Source organism: Camelus ferus, chromosome 3 (assembly GCF_009834535.1).
Source record: "Camelus ferus isolate YT-003-E chromosome 3, BCGSAC_Cfer_1.0, whole genome shotgun sequence".
NCBI classification, from domain to species: Eukaryota; Metazoa; Chordata; class Mammalia; order Artiodactyla; family Camelidae; genus Camelus; species Camelus ferus.
This window is the reverse complement of record NC_045698.1, coordinates 80,110,868-80,132,980: the sequence shown is the minus strand read 5'-3', so window position 1 is coordinate 80,132,980 and position 22,113 is coordinate 80,110,868. Positions and strand designations below refer to the sequence as shown.

General features: G+C 44.7%; 1 protein-coding gene across 4 annotated transcripts in view; it reads left to right on the top strand.

Annotated features, from left to right (window-relative positions):
* SEMA6A (semaphorin 6A) overlaps window positions 1-22,113 on the top strand; it is a 121,125-nt gene that overhangs the window by 55,036 nt on the left and 43,976 nt on the right. For 3 of the 4 annotated variants that reach the window (XM_032476553.1, XM_032476551.1, XM_032476552.1), the window contains exons 2-7: window positions 6,436-6,573; window positions 8,689-8,806; window positions 12,865-12,925; window positions 13,910-13,972; window positions 14,696-14,797; window positions 20,108-20,198. In XM_032476553.1, coding sequence (XP_032332444.1) covers window positions 6,474-6,573; window positions 8,689-8,806; window positions 12,865-12,925; window positions 13,910-13,972; window positions 14,696-14,797; window positions 20,108-20,198 — 535 coding nt within the window. In that variant the 5' untranslated portion in view covers window positions 6,436-6,473. Of the gene's footprint in view, window positions 1-6,435; window positions 6,574-8,688; window positions 8,807-12,864; window positions 12,930-13,909; window positions 13,973-14,695; window positions 14,798-20,107; window positions 20,199-22,113 lie in introns of those variants that run through there. The other variant, XM_032476554.1, reaches the window with a different exon arrangement.

Sequence of the window (22,113 nt, the reverse complement as noted above, 5' to 3'; positions counted from 1 at the left end):
TAAGCCTGCAATCACAGGGCCATAAGGTGGAACGAGCCTTTGCATGCCTACATGTTTGCAAGTGACTGTGCACTCCTTTTATAGGTTTTTATTACTGAAGCCATTAGGGACTTTCAGCCAGTCTGTCCATGTAAGCATAGATGCATCAACCAATATTCAGCTATGATCTTAAGTGCAGTTTCCATTTATGACTGCCTCTCTCTCTTTTTAACCTTCCTTCGTTCCACTTTCTTTGACGTGCTGAGAAGGACATAAACTTTGGCATCACACAGCTCTGGCTTTGCGTCCTGACTTTCCCTTTGTGCCGATGGGCTGTAACTGTTGACCTTGCACTGCCTGGACACGTGACTTAACCTCTGTGAGCCTCAGTTTCCTTGTGTGCACAATGGAGATAATAAGGCCTGTCTCTCTGGATGGCTGTGACGTTTCAGTAAAATAACACGCCTGTGTACGTCACACAGAGAAGTGCTCAGTCAACCTTCACGTCCACCCCACCCTTTCTCCGTTTTTCCACGTCAGTATCTGCCCCTGCACTTGTGTGAGTGCTACAATTCACACAGCGTGAGCTGTGCCATCCTGAGACAGACCCTCCTGCCTCTCCCAGATGCCCGCCTCCAGAGATAGGAAGCTTAGGGACTGGGAAGGAGAAAGAGGAGCGGGCTGCTTCTCCCACTGAAGAGGGAGAACCCCAGCTGGCAGTCTGAGAATTTAAAGAATTCCAAGAAAAGCTATTAAAAGGCAAGTTTTAGTATCTCAGCTGAAGAATAAACAAACATTTATGGAGGGCTACAATTCTTCTGCACATTATCTCACAACCAACCTTCAGATGCTGCTTTACCCACTGTAAAGACGAAGCCGCCAAGGCTCTGAGGCCTGCAGCATCTCACCCGAGGTCCCCGCCGGTGCGTGGAGCGGAGGCGCTCAGTCTCGGGTTTGCGCGCTCTGCTCCTGCTGCTTCCCGGTATCATTACCAATCATTCAATTTCGTGTAAAAGCCTTTACAACAGGTTTGATTCAGATTTTTAAAGACAGTCACACCATAAAGACAAAGATGATGAGGTCGGAAGGATGGAGCAATAAAAATGAAAATGGTACCCTTAGTGTAAAACCCGACTAAAGTCCAAGTGTGATTAAATGGTAACAAGAGCAGCCTGTTCGGCCAGGTTAGAACCACTTACGGGACTAGAACTTTGTCCTCACTGTGAAACTGGGCAGCGTCACAGGCCGGGGTTTCTTTGCTCCAATGTGGAGGAACTTTCCACAGTGCAGTCCTCCAGCGAGCAGCGGTGAAGAGGGCCTCTCCTACCCCTCTGGTTCCCACACACAGCACCCGCACTGACACAATGACTGACCCTCGAGTTCCCAACCACGTGCAAGTTAGGGGCAACCAGGAAAGAGGGGAGAGAATCAGTTCTGTTCTCTTCAGAAAGAACACTTGCCCAGGTTCATACAGAGTTCCTCTGCCCCATCTCCGCTGTAATCTCAGAGGGTGCCTGGCACAACCATCCCCAGGGCCCAGCTGCATTTCCGGTGGCCCCTCCCACTGTGTGGCGCTCCAGACCCCACTCTGCCTCAATCCTACTCCTCTTGTCCCAGCCCCACGCCTCCTGGTGGTGCCTATGGCCTTGAAGTGTCCCAGGTCAGGGCACTACATGCACTGTCCTCCCTAATCACAGTCACATACCCACACCTTTCTTCACTGGGGCAAAATCACCTAGAATTGTACAATCTTAGAGCCCTGAGGAGTTTCATAAGCCTTTACATTTTATAACCCTTCAGGAGCCACTGAGGCTATTTGACTTCCTAGGGTCACACCCTTCCATTTTTTTAATGACAGTGTGAGTAAATGATTAACTATTAAACTTCCTATCATGTCAGAAGAAAAGGTGCTTTTAAAAAGAAACATGGTAGCTATGATCCAGCAATGCCACTCCTGGGCATATATCCACAGGAAACTCTAATTCAAAAAGATACATGCACCCCAATGCTCACAGCAGCACTATATACAATAGTCAAGATATGGAAACAAACCTAAATGTCCATCGACAGATGACTGGATAAAGAAGATTTGGTATTTATATATAAAGGAATACTACTTAGCCATAAAAATAATAAAATAATGCCATTGGCAGCAACATAGATGGACCCAGAGATTATCATATTAAGTGCAGTAAGTCAGAGAAAGATAAATAAAGATAAATACAAGTACGATATCACTTACATGTGGAATCTAAAAAAAATGACATAAATGAACTTATTTACAAAACAGAAACAAATCCACAGACAAAGGAAACTAACTAATGGTTACCAGGGAGGTAAGAGGGGGAAGGGTAAATTAGGAGTTTGGGATTAGCAGATACTAACTACTATATATAAAATAAATAAACAACGAGGTCCTACTGTACAGCACAGGGAACTATATTCAATAGCTTGTAATAACCTATAATGAAAAAGAATATGAAAAAAAATAGGTACACATATATCTGAATCACTATGCTGCACACCAGAAACAGAACATTGTAAATCAACTATACTTCAGTTGAAAAAAAAAAGAAACATGGTAGGGAATGATTTTCCTCATAGGGGAAAAAAAGTGTTATTAAAAGCATTTTGTACTTAAAAGTTTCCAGATCAATTATTTCCCTCATTATTACCACTTAGCATTAAAATGTTCATTGGATACCAACATTCTGGAAGATGCTGCTGCTGGACCAAATCAGATGCAAGCTATATCCACAGCCAAGTCCAAGGGCAAGGACACTGATGTCTGCTGCAGCTGGATGTGTAGACAGTACATGGACCAGCCCAGATGGGTCTTTAAAACAAGCAACGTCGATTCATTTGTGTGTATGAGCAATAACTGGGGCCTCCATCTATGCCCATTCCCTTGTCATACAGAGGTCATTTGTATCAGAAAAGTATGAAGCAAAGGGAATGTCACTAGAACTAGAAATGGCTGTAAAGTCAGAGAATGATGTCACAAATGGCCACACCCAACTTCTGATTAATCAGGTTAATTTCAGAAGAGCCACTAGGACTAGAAAGCCATGACAAGCCCACCCGGCCAGAGCATCGCTCATGCTTACCCCAATACTAGTTCTAATGCTCTGCCCACTACTCCCCAAATCCTGACCCCACACCATTCTACTTGGATGCACAAACTGGTAGGACTTGGCCAAAGCTGGCTCACAGAGAAGAAGAAAACTAAATTAGTTTGCCAACATTTAGGAAAAAATAGGAGATTCAACATAAAACTCCAGATTTCTGGCTTCTTAAGGAAAAAAAAAAAAAATGAGAGCTCTGCCTTTGTGAGCCAACACTGCACACGGCCAGCACTCTGAAGCCGAGCAGGGGCTGCCCCCTCCAGGTGGAAACAGTCCCTCCCTTGTCTTAGGGAGCCTTTTTCACCCATGAACCTCACCTGCCTGTTCTGAAGGTTGTCCGTGGACTTTGTGGGTGGGGGAGAGTATGATCATCACTTTTTAGTAATGGCGTATTTTACAAAGGCCATTTCTCTTCAGGCTAAGAATAATGGAAGGTTGAGACAACTTAGACGGAAAATTCAGGCATAATAAGCTTATTTTTGAAGTAAATGTTTTTGTTTAGGATCCCCAAATTGACAGCCCTCCCATTATCTAATTGTCTGGGGAGCTGATTACGTCTCAGTCATTTAGCGTCTGTGAGCACAGTCACAGGGAAGTCGGCAAATGTCTGCAGATGCCTATAAAAATGCCCTGTGTGGGCAGCACTTTACAAAAAGTTTCAAGAATCACTTAAACAACCTCATCACAGCAGCCCGGCTCGCTCAAGATTTTGAAACCCAGTGGAAAGGTCTTGTTTGTTTTTGTTCTCCTGGGCTGGTGCAGGTCTGTACGCTGTGGGCTTAGCGGGGAGACCTAGCCCGTGTTCTGCAGGATGGGAAATCACAGGGTGACTGAATTGAGATCTCTCCACAAAGTAATCATTTCAACAAGGAAATAACATATTGTCCACATATTTACAACGGCTAGAGCCCAAACTTGTGTAGAAAGGGAATAATACATCAAAACCTCAGCTGAAGAAAATTATAAAAGCGTTCATGTGGACTGGCCACGATTAGCTGGTACCACTGGACACTCTCACCCATATGATGTACACGTTAACAGTCTGATGATACGACGGTCGAAAGGCACAGAAAACAGGTATTTTTCCTGGCACAGAGCCCTACTGTTAACTGGAGATATTTAAGTACCCCACCTCAGCCATGAGCCTGGCTGTGTGTAGGGACTGAAGAAAGCCTTTGGATTGCTTAATAGATTTCTTCTGCAGGCTTGCTCTTCCTGCCACCTTCTGGGGTTGAGAATGTTGCAGCAACCTGTGCAATCTTAAGATGGAAAAAATTAAAATTAGGAGATACAGTAAAATAGCAGGACTTCGTCTTGTTAGCTTGTAGGACATTTGTAGGACAAAGATGAATGCAACGGTGGAAGATTAGAGACTCATTTCAAAAAAATTAATCTCTAAAAGTATACAGGTAGTCCCAAAGATTTCTAAAGGGACAAGAGGCAGCTTTCTGAGTCTCCATCACTCTTCTACCTCACGCCACAAGTGCACCAGGGCCACGGGCTTCTGAATAATACTGTAACACTGCTCTTGAGTCCTTGGTAAACCCTGCCGCTTCCTCTTCCCCGTATTCCTTCTGACTGGGTCTGGTTTGTGTTTTCCTTACTCTTGTTATTGATTTTTCCTCTTTAATGTTACACTGAACAGGAGCCACAACACGCAAACTCAGGGCTTCTCTCCTTTGGGTTTAGATTCTCTAGAAGAGGAGGAACTAGCAAATAAATGAATGAATAGTACTCTTAATCTGTCTGTAAATACATGTGTATGTCTCTTGGTAATGGACCCCCCTTGTGAACAAGTAATTACTTAGAGTTTAACTGTAATCTATACATCAGAGATGGAGATACGGAATTGCTTAGGCTTTTCTCTCAACCTCTCTCCCTCTTTGATTTTTGAGATAAAGCAAATTAATTAACGTGCACTTTTCAATTGAAGAAATGATTAAGACCCAGCTGTGTCTGTGAAATTACAAGTTGCGATGCAACACTCGGGACTTGTTAATGCTTTTTTTGGCATGAAGAAGAGAGACATAGGTATCTAATATTAAGTGTGTTCTAAAAAGCGTAAGTTAGCAGTTTGTTTGCCAAATTAACGTTCACAGACATCTAAGTTTCTAAGTTTGACTTTATTACATATAAATCTTAAATGATGGATGGACGACTGAAATAGCTCTGTTCAAAAAAGACAATTTTTGGCAGGCTACTTCAAAGGCTTTTCTAAGATAAAAAGATATCCCCATTTTCCATTAATTTCCCCAACAGATCAACACTTATGTGAAATATGCCTGAGAATTATGCAACGTGCACTGCCTTATGAGTTTTCTTTCACGGGAGCCAGCAGTCTCACATGGGAGCATTTTACTTCTAAGGTTTAGGAGAATTTTTCTACACATAAAGAGCATCTTTAAGAAAATGCAGATGGGGAGAAAAGTGTATCTGGCGCTTTTATTCACTACTATTTCACTGCAAGGTAGTATCTGACACTAAAATACACAGAGATATGATTTTTTAAAATCAACACCACCATTTCAGGATGTGGTTTCAGGTGCTCCCTATAATATTCTTCACAGAGTCTGAAAGGATCCATTTCTTTCCTTTTAAACACAGAGTGTGTAATTTTATTTATGTCTAAGGTCACCACAGAACTACTGTAGAATTATATAAACCAGGAGTAAAAGTCTCAACTAAGGGGTCAAGCAGGTAATGAAAATCAGTAAACCAAGCCAGTTACAGGCATTCGTGTGGGTGTGTATGTGGGTGTGTGGAGGGTGTGTGTGGGTGTGGTGGACAGGGCCATGGTGCCTGAAGGGAACAGTTCTTTTGGTCGGTATGTTATTCTGATTTCTCTAAAGGAGGTTAGAAACCTAGTTTTTCCATATTGGGCAACGACTTCAAATTTTTCAAAGATCCTTGGGTGGCAGAACAAAACATGTCTGGGGCTGGCATGCTGCTGTAAACCTGCTGAGAAACAAAACCGTATTTGCCTTTAAAAAAAAAAATCCTTTCTCAATCATCCACAACTTTGGGAATGCCATTTCCTAACTGCAACAGAGCCACCCATAATGCTGATGGCTCAGGACAAAAGAAGTGAGGCTCTGAGTCACTTGTTTGGGAGGAGCCCCGCAAGGGCTCAGAGGTGTGGGGAGGGGAGGTGCAGCGATGGATGCAGGGTCCTGATGCAAAAAAGCACAATAATCAGTGAATTCACAGTGGGAAAAGATAGGAAACAGAGGCCCCTTTTCTCTGAAATTTAGTTCCAAGACCATTTCATGTTATGGAGTTGAATAAAGCTGACTTGCAAAAAAAAAATTTCTTCTTCTTTGCTCTTTGGCAGGGTGAAGTAGAGAAATAAGGTCCCCCCGCTGAACTACTATGAGGTCAGAAGCCTTGCTGCTATATTTCACACTGCTACACTTTGCTGGGGCTGGCTTCCCAGAAGATTCTGAGCCGATCAGTATTTCGCATGGCAACTGTAAGTACCCACCGTCTCACTCTGACTCTCTCCCTCGGCAGGCGCTTCAGCCTGCATCAACCAGCAGAACGTAAAAATTGAGAATTTAATAAAATAGGAGACTTGCCAGTCACTTTAATTAGAGTCTACCTCCGATGCAGTCTCAGTTACTGCACGGAGGCTGTGATCTGCCTGGAAACCAGCCGTGGAAGGCATCGCTATCCTCTGGGTGCGGCCAGTACCGCACATTTTCATAGGTAACTAACACAGAGGCACTGTTACGAGGTGAGAAGAGAAAATAAGAAGACTGTTTCAGAGTACTTCAGGGACAAAAATTAACTCGTTTTTAGACTTAGTTGTATCACTGCTAGACTTGGAGAAAGTGATTTCTGAATTCACAGTGGACCCATATTAACGGTTCGTAACTTTCTTTTGCTCTCTGCTTCATTGTCAAGGGGAGAATGCAACATGATTAACAATTCAGTTGACTCCTCAAAAGAGGAAAGTTCTACCTGCGTGTGGGATGAAACAGACAACTTACTGCTTTTTTTCCTTCTCTCCAAAAGACAAAATATTTTATCACAGTAAAGGGAAAAGCATTTTTTACCCAAATATTTATCTTCACAGTAATTATTCCCAAACACTGAATAAACCATAAAAACGGTGTTTTAACATTAACATAAGATACTAAAGAGATCCATCAGTATGCAGCTTTCTGCTGGATGGTCTGGGTTGTGAAAGGAAGTAATTTTACAGGTAGGTGAGGTAGCCAGCCTTGACACGTCTGAGAACAAAAGTCAGGGTATGACTAAAGGCCAAACTGGAGGTCAGGGTCATCACTCGCGAAGTGGCAGAGTCCGCCTAACTCAAGGTACCAAACCTTAATAAGCATTTCTTTATCTCCATTTGTGATAGGTATTCTTCCGCCTTTGGTGCCCCTGCACGGAAGAGACCCCAGCCCACGTGCTGCTGGAAACTGTGCTTCGATAGTCACTCAAATGCTTGGTAGTAGCAGAGAGACATGATTGTTTTAGCAACCTCCTTGATGACTGGGGAAATGAAATTTCAGAGCAGTGGAGGGGAAAGTACACAATAACCCCATACCACGCTTAACTGTGAGTGAGGTACCCCGAGGCTCTCTCAGAAGACACCCACTGTGAGCCCTGCTCAGATACTACAGGGATTTAAAGTGCAGGTGTCTGAGCGTAAATCTGTGCATGGATTTCAAGTCATTATTTACACCGTCTTCACCTCCGAAAAAACTGCCTTTCAGATGCAACTCATCTTCCTTTCTTCCCTAGTTTCTCTGGAGGATTACCCGTGCTCTAGAGGTTGTAGGTTTAAAGGCAGAGAGATTTTTGAAATGTAGGTATTTCCAAAGGTCAGATATTATTACGAATTGCCCCTCTCAGCTAAGGAGAACTGCAGCAGAGGAGAAGTATGCCCACTGACTCTCCAGGTCAGGGAACATTCCCGATCACCCGACTGGCTACACTCAGTTTGACCCTGTCCTGTCAAAGCCCCTGTTTCTGTGAGATCAGCCAAACTGCTTAACTCAAGAGCAAACTTCCCACAGTTCCTAGAATGCCAACCAACCTAGTGGGGCCGCCTTCAATAGCAGATTATTCCAACTGGGCGCCTGTGGACACTGCATTTTCCTTCTGGCTCCTGGACGAGGGCTCTTGCCTCCAGACCACATTGCCTTTGTGGTGATTGATGGGAAGGCTGCTTTGAAACAGTTCTGCCCCGAGACAAGATCTTTGGCAGACTGCCCCTCAGGCTTAGCACTCTAAAGAAGATGAAAAGAAAACTGTGGAAGAAAAGAGAACCTTCATGTAAAGGGTTCCCTTGCAAGTTTCACCCCCAGAAAGAGGGACAAGTCAGAAATGATGGCACTTAGGAATGTAAGTTCAGGCGTATGAGCACCCGGAAATGAGACTGGAACTTGATCATTAGAGAGCACTCTTTGATCACAGCCTTTCCTTAAACAGCAGACTCAGTGGGGATGGAAGATGGTGGCATGGTCTCATTTAATTCTGGTTTTGTTTTGTGGTCGGCCCCCTCCTCTCCCTGTCCTGGCAATAATTGGCTTGATTTCCATTTCCCTCTCTTGCCCCCATCTCCTCTTTTCAACAGATACAAAACAGTATCCGGTGTTTGTGGGCCACAAGCCAGGACGGAACACCACGCAGAGGCACAGGCTGGACATCCAGATGATTCTGATCATGAACAGAACCCTCTACATTGCTGCTCGGTGAGTACCTACTTAAGGCCTCAGTGGACCCGCAGTGCATCACTTAAAGATCACTGCTCCCGAAGTGCTATTTCATTTACAGGGTACTTTCGTTTGTCAAGCAATCATTCTTTCAAGATCTTCTGTGTCCGTTTAACTTTATTATGTGGACCTGAGTAGAAGTAATTGCGTATTTTGGAGCTGAGATGCAAATAATCCACTACTTATCTTGAACACTGTGTGTGTATATATATACACAAATATTTACTCAAGCACACAAAGTGCTTTTCTCCTTGATACTTGTTAAACTATGGTGAATGTGTAAACATGTATCAAATTAAGTTGAATGTGTGTATATTAAACTTGTATTTCTGTAGTTAATACATAGTATATATCATTACTTTAGCAGGATGGCAATAGCACCCATTTTAGAAGTTTTTGATTTGACTCTAGTTAAGAATTAATACTCATCCAGTGGGGAAATGTCATTTAAAAAGACCATGCCTTATGGCTAAATGGTGTGGTAAGAATCCTGCCTCAACAGGGATCACATGGACTTAGGCTTTTAACTCTTCTCTTAATTTACCTGGACCACAACCTCTCTGGCCATAAAAGTCCTCTGTTAAATGAGAAACTAGATTAGATTATTTTAATGAAGTCCCTTGGGATTCTAAATAGATATGATCCCCTGTTAGGGTGAGTGTAGAGCTCATTCAGAATACTTCCAAATGAACAGCAACAAAGATCACTATCTTATGGGGTTCCGTTGTGGTCTTGTCTGGATCTAGGCTGATTAATCATTATGTTTGTAGTGTTTGTCTGGCTGTGAACATAGGTAAAGAACAGGCAAAAAACAACAGTGCTGGATTCCTTCAACGCACTTTAGATGCTCTGAAAATACAAGCTATCAACACAAAGTAAAAAACCACCAGCTAGATTAAAACATCTTGCGAGCACCACACAGTTGGTCACAAGAAGCCATGCCAAAGCACTTTTTAACAAATTTTACTTCACGAATACTTATATAGTACATACTGGCTGAATGTGCTATATAAATTGCAAATATAGTTGTAAGTTCTTTATAAATGTTAATTCATTCAATCCTGGGAGAAAACCCTACGAGACAGAGCTATTATTATCTGCGTGTCTTATAGGAGGAAACCAAGGTGCAAAGGGGGGAAATGACTGGGTCAAAATGACAGAGGCAGGATTTGAGCTGGAACAGTCTTGCTCGAGAGTCCGGGTCACCACTCCCTGTGCCGTGCAGCCCACTGAGTAGTAGGAGTGGTATCACCTGTCCTGGTAATAACCGTCTCATAGCTGCTGCCCAAGACCAGAGCCATTGTGGGTATTCATTCAAAAGCACGGCACTGAGGTCCTCAGTGGCCACCTTTCTGGTAGGATATCAGCGCCTTCTTAAATACCATGTTTAGTTTCCTAAATGTAGCAGGGCTGGAAGATTACATTTGTACCCAATTAGCTAAAGGCTGGTCAAAACAAATGATTAAACATTGCATCTGTGAGAAAAAGCTTAACTCAATAATCTTCTATGAATTGTTCACTTTGCAATTGAGTCTCTATGGGAAAAGAAATGGTATAACAGACTGCCAGTGGGCCCAATGAATTAACATGGCTGTGAGCTACACGCCCAGGGTGGCACCTGACTTAGGAGCAAGGTGCTGTGCAAACTTAAAAGTGACCATTGTTACAGCCTGTTAAAACCAAGACAGTCTTATCCTAACTCCCTAGAAGAAAGGGAGAAAGAAGGAACAGGAGGGGAAAAAAGGAGAAACACATTCACTTTTTTAAGACTGTCAAACAGAATCACGTTTAGTTAAAGGTCACATTGGTAACACCCTGGCACTGGCATGTTGGTTTTCACCCTGCATGTAGCCACTTCCCTTCAATACACAGTCTTGGAGAAATTCTTCAAGTATTCCTGTGGTCACCGTATTTAGGGTCTCTCCTCTCCCTTTAATGTCACATTTCCTGGCACTGCCCCGAGAGATCCATGTTCCTAAGCAGTAGGTAACACGATTTAAAGTTAAATCCTCTCCCCGACTCAAGCCATGGCAACACAGTTCAGGGGTGCTCACTGGAGCGGGGAAGAGGGAGTTCTAGGATTAAGTCAGCTTGCGTTCAGATAACTTAATTCACTAAGAGCAGCGCAGGAACGCTGGGATGCACACACGGGGGTTGGGAATAACCCATGACCCTGGGCTGTGGTTTAGCATAAGGCATCGTTCTGTTCACTGGGCAGTGCGATCTCTTGGATGCTGAAAAAGATTGCCATTGTCCAGAAGGAGATTTCATTCACAGAGTCTTGTTTTCCAAAGGCTCCCCAGTCCTTCCAGACAATTGGTGTCAGTCATCGGAAGCCAGGTCCCGTCCCGAACCCAGGGACTGAGTGAAGCCTGATGGCCAGAACCCCTTTCAGTTCTGCCTTATTATTATCCATTTTGTAAATTCTCCTTTTTTTGTTGTTTAATCTCTGAACTGCTAATTAACATAAACAGGCCATGCCAAAAGGGGGCCATCCAAGAGCTCTCTGAGGCACTGCCAACGCATGTTAATCAGCTGTTAATTTACAATTCATAGATTCAGCTCCTGCTTCGAGTTTTGAGGGGAGGCGGGGCAGGGAAGAACCTCGAGTCATCTCAAACCTGATACCAAAGTAATAGGCAATTCCATCCCAGTAATGACCCTGACCCGCAGCACCGCCAATAAAGCCAGACGAAATAAAGGAAGGCCGTAAAACTGCCTGGGAATTGAAGGGCAGCGTGACGCTGGCACCCTACTGAAGTTTAAAGAACTTCCCAGTCCAGCAATTCACAAAACAAGCTCCCCTTCTACCCCACCACCCTTACACACGTGCACACGCACACGCACACACTCCCTCACACTTCAGGAGCAGGCAGGGGAATTTCGTGGGCCAACCGCCTTGCTCCCTCCTTTTATTTTCACATGAGAGAGCCTGTTTTTATTTCTGTTTTTCTCTGTTGTACTTTCCCCAAAAGCAACAGCAAACAGATTTCCAAAGAACTGGGGGGAAAAAATTGAAGTGAATCCTGACAGCAGATAGTTCCTTTCTTTCTTCCCTTTTTTTTCTTCTCCCCTCTCTCTTTCTTTCAAGTAATGAGGGGGCTTGAAAGTCTGTATGGGAGCCTTGAGGTCTTGGTTTAAAGCTGTGGGTAATTTTCCAGCCCCAGGACTTCCTGCGTTTTAGAAAAAGTCAATGTTATTTCAAGGGAAAATGAGCTGTTTTGCTTTCCCCTCAGTAGCCCCCCATTTCCCCAGTTGAGCGGAGTTCTTTTCTTTTCTTTCTTCTGAATTCCAGACAAAAACGCCCTTGTGCTCAGCTCACACAGAAGGGGATGTTTAAATATAGCCCCACACCTGAGCTGCTGATTCTGTTTCTCCCCTTCCAAGGGGGAGATTGGCAGCCAGTTATAAAGACAACTAAATTCTCAGCAAAACAGGAAGGTGAACAGAAGCAAGAAATGTAAACCTCAGCTCAAGTACATTTTAGACCTTAATTGACCATCATTGTGTGAAAAAAAAAAGAGTGGCTTCTGGAAACAATTTTACTTTTATCATCTTCCATCTTGTCAATCAAATCATCAAAGCTAAGGCTGCAAGTATGTTTTCTAAAAAGAGATGGAGATGAGCTTTTTGTTAGCTCTCTTGATGAACAACTGTGGTCTGTGAATACCAAGTGCTTGGTCCATGGATTTGAAGGTACTGAAAGGGCTTGTGAACCATCCATGTTCCAGCTGGGGGGCCCATTTAACTACATACGTACAAGTTAAGAGTTCCGTTCAGTATGAGGGAGACTAGGAAAAAGTTTGCATAAAAGATGTCCCTTGTTGCAGGATGCCACGACTTGTCAGAAAGTGCTGAGTGTGACCCCAAGGCGTCTCTTGCAAGCTAAACGCTTCCCTTTTTCTTGCATGTGGATGTCTTGTTTTTTAATAACATGGGTGTGGATTTATCTGCTTTGAATAAGACACGTACTCAGGAGAAAATGGACTGTCTTGACTCTCGTGCTTGACATTGTATTCATTTTTCTTTGTTTATAGGGACCATATTTATACTGTTGATATAGACACCTCACACACAGAAGAAATTTACTGTAGCAAAGTAAGTAGTTTTAAAACCATCTTTCTGAAATAAACTTAGGATAGTTCTTGAAGAGACTATGTGTTTTAAATGCACTGATTGAGATGACATGGCCAATAATAATTTGGGACATTTTGTGAGATCCTAATTTGGGGGCACGTTGGGGCTTAACACATATTCAGAAACAGTTACATACTTCCTATTGAATTCATCAATTATGTGTGCACATACACTTTAGGGTTTTAGATAATTCCTAAATTCCTTTAGTAAAATATTGGATGCTTGTCCAGGAAAATATCAGTTTTCGTCTGTAAAATTTTGTCCCACAATTGTTTCACTGTTATGCTTCCATGTCTTGCAGTATTAAGTTTGAGTTGACTGTTATGGTTCAGGAATTTGATCATTATCCATTTCAGATAGACATAAAATATAACCTAAGCTTCCCCTATAACTCCACATGGAGGTATTTTAGTTAATAAAATCTGCCACAGAAGTAGATGATCCCTTCAGTCCACGAATTTATGAGAAGGAGTGTAACCTGAATTAAATCTTTGTCCACCTAAAGTGAATGTCCCCTTTATGTTTAAGAAAATGACTTCCATATTTTAAGGAAAAAGCCTGCTTTATGAAAACTGATTTATCAACTGAAAGGAAAGGGCAAGGACACGTGTTTTATCAAAATGAGCATAATTTAGCAAGTTAATTTGGGTATTTTCTGTGAAATTTCCACACTGTTGTTTATTCTTCTTTCCTTTCTCCTTCATCTTTATCTCAAAGAGAAGGAGATCATTTTGTAGTTTAATGAATAGACATGAGCTCAAAATTAAATGAGCATTTCCAACTCTAATCTTTTGTTGTTCTGGTGAATTAATCATGGAGAAAGGGTGTGGAAAGCTTTCAATAAATATACGTTCAGCATCTAGTCTCCCCAAGGGAGCTCTTACTTCTAAAAATCAAATGCAGCAACCTCTGGGCTCTAATTGATTTCTTTCTTGATCCCTGCAGAAACTGACATGGAAATCTAGACAGGCTGATGTAGACACATGCAGAATGAAGGGAAAACATAAGGTAGGTAATTTTCATTTCTCCTGAAGCTGCCACTCTGGGTTAAGTTTTTGACCGTTATCTCCAGCCGTAGACCATGCTGTGGAGCGGATCACGCTAGTCCCTTTTCCCCCAGTAATTGCTTCTTCCATCAACATATTGAAGGCTTTAATTTGCAAAAATACTTTGCTTTGAATGTGATGAAACATTACGACAGCTGCGAGGGCTGCATCATGAACTATTTAGGGGCCTTAGGGATTATGGACACAAAGCTGGCTACCCCGACCTCTCTGAGTGCCCTCGTCAGGAGCCCACCTCGCAGCCCAGAGCCCTCAGGGAGTCTGCGGAAGAGCTCAAGAAGGCTGCCACGGACACATGGGGGTCTGTGCCTTTGGTCAGAGAACAACGTAAAAACACTTCAGCCAGGAACCTTGCATATCAAAGGATCCCGGAGCATCTGGCGTTAAAATTAGTATGATGGGAGTTTGGAACTTCCAGGCCTGCTTTCCTTTTGTAACATAAACACACACTTCCCCTCTATGCCATGCTCTTATTTACTGTTGAAAAAGCAATGGTTGTTGTCCACATCGTGGGCTGAACATCGGGAGGAGCTTGAACTCTGCACGGGGGGAGGCTCCTCAGCCACCTTCATTTTAACCGTGCTGTCAGCGGATCATGTTCCACAGTGAAGAATGGGTGTCTGTATTGAATGCACCAGAGTCACCAAGAGTCTGAATTCTTTTTCAGGATGAGTGTCACAACTTTATTAAGGTTCTTCTCAAGAAAAATGATGATACCTTGTTTATCTGTGGAACTAACGCCTTCAACCCCTCCTGCAGAAACTATAAGGTAAATGCTGTTTTGTCCGTCAGAGCCACACAGCCCAGAGGTATTTCATCATTTACCGGGGTTGTGCCTGCAGCCGCCTAAGAGGGTTCATTCAGCACCACCTGGGTTCCTCGCGAATGTTCGACTTAATGTTTTGCTCCACATGAGCGATCCTGAGCAGGCTGCCAAGCTTCCTGTTTGTTCAGGATTGACGGACGCGTCTTTAAAGAGCCTGCCCAGCAAAGTTCGCTTCTCTAAGGCCCTGTTCTCTATTGTCCAGGAGGCCAGTGCGCGTACCACACAGACCAGGCGGATTTCCTCTGGCTCCCTTTCTCTTTCTCCCTCCCCCCACCACCTCCTCTCTGAGCACAAAAACACTCTGATCTTGTGAATGAGTCCTATTTTAAAAGGTAACTCGAAAGCATGCCGTTGGAAACCGTAGACCTTCCTCTAGGTAAACTGTTTCAAGAACACAGGAATTTACATCCATTTAGCACTCAGCTTACTTGACAATGGCCCTACCTACCCTGGCCTTCAGACAAGGGAAAACAGTTAACTGTCAAAGCATTAATAAATCTAGTTAGTTCTGGCACAGCTGATGGAGGCACTGTGGAAGGAGCAGAGGCGGCCATGATCTAAGGTCCTGGCTCCAAAGCTTTAGCTCTCCTTGTCCCTTCTCTCTGCGACAGCCCTTCGCTCTGCAAACACGTATCCAGTTTCTCCCATGACCAGGCACTGACGTTGTAAGGACAGGTAGGAGGCCTCCAACCCCTGCGAAGCCAGGCGGCGGGGAGAGAACCACAGCTATGTGGGTTGGCTGCCACGTGACATGACGCAGAGCACGACGGGAGCGAAACAGAAAAGTGCTGACGTTGGCCTGAGACGAGGAGTCAGGGAAGGGTTCCAGAAGCGGGGAGATGACCCCGCTCTGCACGCGTTCCCTCCCGCTGCTGTTCTTCTGGGCTGCGAACACCCCGGCCCAGAAGAAACCCAAGCTCTGTGAGCACAGGGACCATGTAGGAGACTGCCCACACCTGACAGAGTGCCTCCACACACATGCTCAATTAGTTTTTGTGGGGTACGAGGTGAATGAGATAAAGCTCACCCCTGGTCTCAAAGAAGAGGGGGACATTACCAAATGGAGGGAGAAGGGCATCCCAGGTAGGGAAACAGCACGGACAAAGGCACGGAGTGAGAGATGGTCTGCTGAGCTGTGACAAGTGACAAGAACAAAGAGACTATAGAGGCAGGTGGCCCCAGGGATGTGGGCAGAGAAGAGATTTGGGAAATACCTGAGTGAGCAAAACCAAGAGGACTTAATAATTCACGAACCACACAAGATAAGGAGGGCAAGGAGTTACAAACGACTGACTGCCAGGCTCTCTCCTGGTGGGTGGGGCGGCCAGCAGTTCAGACGGGGAATAAAGGAAGAGCAGTGGGGCTGAGAGGGTTGTGAGAGGGTGGGGGTCCAGGTTTGCACATTATGAGTGTGCCAAGCACTGTGGATGGCAAAGCGTGTGGGATGTGAACAGAGATCCCCAACAAGGAAATGGATGGTAAGCGTTGGTTTAGAGAGAGAGACATGGAAAGATGTCTAGATCTGGGTTCCACCAGCCTAAAGTGAAATTAGGGATGTGAAGAATGAGAAGCGAAATGAGGGGCTGACATCAGGACCAGACGGCTGGACAGCCTCGGTCTGATGGTTGTAAAAGACTCTGTCTTAGCGCAGACGTTGGAGGGAGGGACTGTTTTCCCGCATGCTCGTCTTCCATCTTGTTTGGAGACGGGCACCAGGAGGGCCAGGATCAGGGGAGGCAAGGGAGGCACTCCCCTCAGGTGCAAAATGCAAGGGGCACCAAAAAAATAATTTAGCAATCAAGAGAAATGATCTTTTCAGTGATATTTTGTAAAATCTGAGTTAATGCAAAAAATACCATCATCAGATACCAAAATTTTAAATAATGACAAGATCCAATTCAGGTTGTAACAGAGGTGGCCATGCCTGTCAAACTTTGAGCCAGTGATGGCCCAATGGAACTCTGACTTTCATCCCACCATTTAATATTCCATCCCTGTTTGTCATTGTTTAGGACTCATTAAGATGAATGCTTCTAACAAATCCTGACAAATTCCCTAGCTGGAAAGCTATCTTTTATGACAAATTACAGGTTTGCTTGGCACTGTGATACACAGGCTGCCCATGGTCCAGCTCATTCTTCCTACACGTGTTCTGTTCCCCAGGATGCTTCACCTCTGCGTTATGCCTTCACCTCTCCCTTGTTCTGGCCACACCTGCTGACACGTGTTCCAGGAGCCTGGGCCTCTGAAAAACACAGACAGGATGTTCTCCCCACACAGTCCTGTCTACATGCCTAGCATGGCGAACAGTAGTGAGAACTCTTGGCGTTGCTCAGAAAAGCGTTTTTAGACTCAGGGCACAGGGGGACTTTGCCGAGGACACAGACATAATGTATTTGGCTGCAGGGAGAATGGAGAGCCCCTCTCTTTTAAGTGCTTTTTATCAACAGATCAGGACCAAAGGGTCAAAGCAGAAACAATGACCAGTCTTCCACTGGAAAACCCAAGTCTCAGAGCACAGATGCATCAGGTTGATTGAACTCACTGGAAGCAGAAGGTGACATATTTCTGGTCTCTGCCTCTGCGCTGTGCCCTGATTTACACAATTTTTATAACAGGAGTAAGCTAAATGTATTAGAAAGATTAGAGGCCCAAATAAGATTATCTGGGGAAGAACTCTGAAGGCTGCCCGCTATAAATCTAAAACTACCTCCATACCTTTCCCTTCCTGTTCTCTAAACCTCTTTAACTTCCGCAAAAGTCAGGTTCTTCGTATAATTATCTGCACTCTACAATGATTCAGTTTCCCAGGGGCTGCTGGTAAGCCTGCGATTTGATGACTACTACAAGGATTAGCCCTTACTTTATGGCAAGAGGATTTCACCATGGCATTGTTTGGTCTCTGGACCTTTCCAAGTTCACAAACCATTACATTAATTCTTCAGTGCTTCCTGCCCGTGTATGTTATAGCTATAGTTACGGCCACTCTTTTAGGAGCAGGCACATTTAAATAAATATATATATATATATATCCCCCTTGTATATATTACAGTTTCCCCATGGCCAGGATTACAGCATGCACTGCTGGGGATAAAGGCATTTCCACCACACCATCGTGTACTAAGCACCACTTTGAACACTTGCCACACATGGCAAAGTCTGTCACAGTTCCACAGGAAGCTCCTGTAAGGATAAAATATTAGGAAAAGACTTTCATAAAAATGTGCTGGGGGAAGAGTGCATTTGCTTTAAAGGATATCTGACCTGAACATCTTTCCCCTAAAAATATCTTTGTAACACAACTGCTTTATGTTGATTCTCAGCTACAGTTTAAACAAACAGGATGGCTTTGATAGGGGATATCTCAAAGTAGTTACACGTAGAAGGGACCTGTCATATCACTGAAAGGATTTCTGTGGGTTTAGAGCAACAGGCACACGTGGTTGGACGACACCAGCGGCTGCTCAGTAAGAACCTTGCTCTTTCCTCCAGGGCAGTAGCTCCAAGTCCTCTGATCTAAGGCCCCGGGGATTTAGTGCTAAATGCAGATCCTCCCTCAGCACCAGTGCTGTCTTAGGTTTATCTTCTTTCAGTTTTCATATATATAGTCAAATCATGCAACTGCCAGATGATAAATACCGTAACACCATAAAGAAGAGTGAACCACAGTAGGGGGCAGAACGTTATTAATGTGGAGGAGAGCACTGTATGCACTCTGTGGTGCTGGGGTCTAAATGCTAGGAAGATGCCATGGTGTGAGGAAGACCATGCAGTACCATCCCCTGAATCACTGGTCCAGGTAGGCCAACCACGGACCAGTGTTAGTGGCTGATCCACAGAGGGTCATTTCCTGCTCACATCACAGTCAAGTGTGGCTCAGCGAGAGAGGCTCTGTTCTAGAGGAGGTTATTCAGGCCAGGCTCCATCCTGCTCATACATCTGCCATGTCCTAGGATCTTGGAATTCTCCACTGGGTCTTCTGTACCCAGGGAAAGAATGTGGAAAGACTAAGAGTGGAGGACCCTGGAAGGTTTTCAGGGGCAAGACCTAGAAGTGGTGCAGAGCCCCACACTCACACTCCATTGGCCAGAGCTCAGTCACGTGAGCACACCCGACTGCACGGGAGGAAGGGAAATGTGGTTTAGTGTGCTACGGTGGAAAGGGAAATGGAATTTGGTGAACAGCTAGTGAGGCTTTGCCATACCTGTAAACGCCTGCAGAACCGGGCAGGTAACTTGCAGGAGTGAAGCAAGCAGGATGTCGACACATTCTGTGGGTGAAGGGGCCATGGTGCCGGACACCTCATGCATGTTTGAAGAAAAGGGCAGGGGTGGCTGTTACTCAGCTGTAGCTTGCTGCCCCTTGCGTAAGAAGGGCCTGAACTGACCTTTCCACTTGTTCCAAAGAAGCAAGAAATCCAGGTTTTTCATATACAATCTCCCTGTTTTAAAATAGGGCTAGTTTTTTGTTTGTTTGTTTGTTTTTTCAATATACTAAGATGACCAAATGACACTCACAGGCAGGCCAGTAATACCTTGAGTGCACACGAACATGGCCCGGGTTGGGCACTAGGAGATGGAAGTCAAAGAGCAGCCCCACTCCTTCCTGCCTGTGGCCTGCGGGAGCCTCTCAGCTTCTGGGCCTCTCTTCCTCGTCTCCACAGCCTGAGGCCGGGTCGCCATTTCTGAAGCAGGTGCAAAGGCCAGCTGAGCTCTGCTTGCAGCCACGTTTTTGCACCTTTGCTGATGCCATGCTGTTCTACCAGAGAACCCGAGAAGAATTCCAGTGTCTTCTCCTGGGATTTAACCCACAGAGGCAGGACTCCTCAGGCAAAGCAAAACCCAAACTGAGGTCATTGTTTGTAGAGTTCATGATTCAGCAGATAATTTAGGGGGAGAGGAGAGAGGGGAATTAAGTTCTCCTGGTGACTGCCTCAGAAATTTTTTTTCCAAGGAGAAGTTGCTTACTTCTTGAGCATCTCAAGAGGATACGGGAATCTCTTCATTGTAATGGTTCAGAGTCAAGTAGACAAGACTGAATTTCAGTCTCCTAACTGTAAAATCTCGGTCAAGTGACTTACCTCTCTAAACCTCAGCTTCCTCACCTGGAACCAAAAGACTTACCTCAGAGGGTATTAGAGGATTATCGGTACCATGCACATGAAGTCCCTAGCATGTTAAGTGCCTTGTAAACATCAGTTGCTGCTAATACCGTTGCTTGTTGTTCCTAATTGAGTCCTGTTATTTCATTTAGATGGATACTTTGGAACCTTTCGGGGATGAATTCAGTGGAATGGCCAGATGCCCTTATGATGCCAAACATGCCAACATTGCACTGTTTGCAGGTAAATGCCCTGATTTCTCCTCATTGCATCTGCTTTCGCGTGCTCAGCCTGTGGCTGCAGATCTACTCTGGAGAATTCGCAGCGTCACAGTTGTACTTTGATTCTCTGGTGAATACTGTAATTAAGGCTGCCTTTTCCATTTGAAATTCATACGGAAATTGTATTTCTGCTTTTTAAGAGAAGTCTCTGCCACGCTTACCCATGCTTCTGTGCCTTCAGAAAGAATAACCGCTTTGCACTGACCATGTGACATATTGGTTAGGGCATGTTTGGGCTTAATAGAAAATCCCACCTCGAACCACTGATGTGGATTGATTATTTAAGGCAGGGTAGGCTTTGGGGTTGGGTTGATTCAAGGACTCAATAATCTTATCCAGGACGCAGGTCCTTGTCACTTCCCTGCCCCACTTCCTTTCTCACAGGCATAGGATGGCTGCCAGGCCCCAACTAGGGCTATGGGTTTTCTTGTCCACATACAGAGGGGAGAAGGAAAGAGATAAAAGGAGGCTTCAGGGAGACCTACTCACAAGTCACCAGCCACATCTTCCCAAATGTCGTTGGCCGATCAGGTTACATGCCCATCTCTGGTGTTTGAAAAATTGTAACGGCCAAGGCGATGATGCTTGTGAGCCGAGGCTGACCCATATTCCCCATCCTCACCCATTCCTTCCATTGCAAAGGATACAGAACAACAGCAAATGAGCTATCACTTTCAGATTGGGATTTCTGTGTATGTGTGTGTGTGTTAATTAATTTATGTAGGAATTCATTGCCAGCTGTGTTCGTGGAGGTGTGTGTGTGGGGGAGTGTTGGTATAAGAGTGATCGCTACAGCATGTAATGAAGCGTTAGCTGGCATTTCCACCACGAAGGTAAGAAGTGGCACACCCTAGCTAGATGAGGGGCTCTAGGGCTTCAATTATGAAACACGGTTATAGCCCCCTGAACCCATCCTCAATGTCATCCATTTGTGGGCCTGAATCTGCGGCCACAGGCGGAAGAAGTGGCCTGTGGCAAGTTAGGAAGGAAGGTTCCTTGAGTTCTCCCCAGAGCTGAGCACAGTACTGCTGGGAAGCTGCCCCATGAGAAACAGTCTTGTCAACCTGCTTGTGCGCGTGGGCCGGGCAGAGCCAGTGGGGGGTGCCTGAGGGTATTTCTAAGCGCATAGCTTCTTCTGTAGCACTTTCTGACACTCGGGACCTGCGTTAGTCGGTACCATGGAGGATGCGGGCTGCAGGGGAGAACGTCCGTTTCACTGCCAACTAAAAAGAGGCAGCCTGAGGTACAAAGAGGAGAATGGACAGAGCATTTACTAAGGCCACCAGCCTTCCAGGAGCAGGTCGCCCACACTAAGACTGCCACTCCTCCAGCAGGCATATCTGAATAAGCGTTTACTGAAATGTTTGAAATCTCATAAAAGCTCAGCCCTTATAAACAGAAGACACTTCTTGCACCTGAATGGTTGTCAGATTACCAAGAATGGCGAAACAGTACCCTGATTTACAAGTGAAAGTTCTGCTGAGATACCCAGTGTAGAATGTAAAACACAAAGAGCGCTGGGAAGTGGTCAAGAGCAATAACCACGCACACTCTCACACAGACACACACACTGCCCTCCCCTGGCCCCCCGTCTCTCAAGTGCATCTGTATGACCTGGGACTATGCTTCTATAAGAAAAGTAGTGATTTTTGTATCAACAGAAAGGTTTGCTGTCTGCAGTTCAAATCTACCCCAGTCAACACCTACTGATATATGACTGCTAATAATGTAGACATCAGGACAGCTCTATCTTGAGCTTGAGCAAATTTCAGTTAAGACCAAAAGCAGACATCAAGAACTTGGCTCAGGTATGCTTGGATAAGCTTTAAAAAAAATTGTTTATCGCGCAAGTAGAGGAGCTTAAAGAGGACTGTATT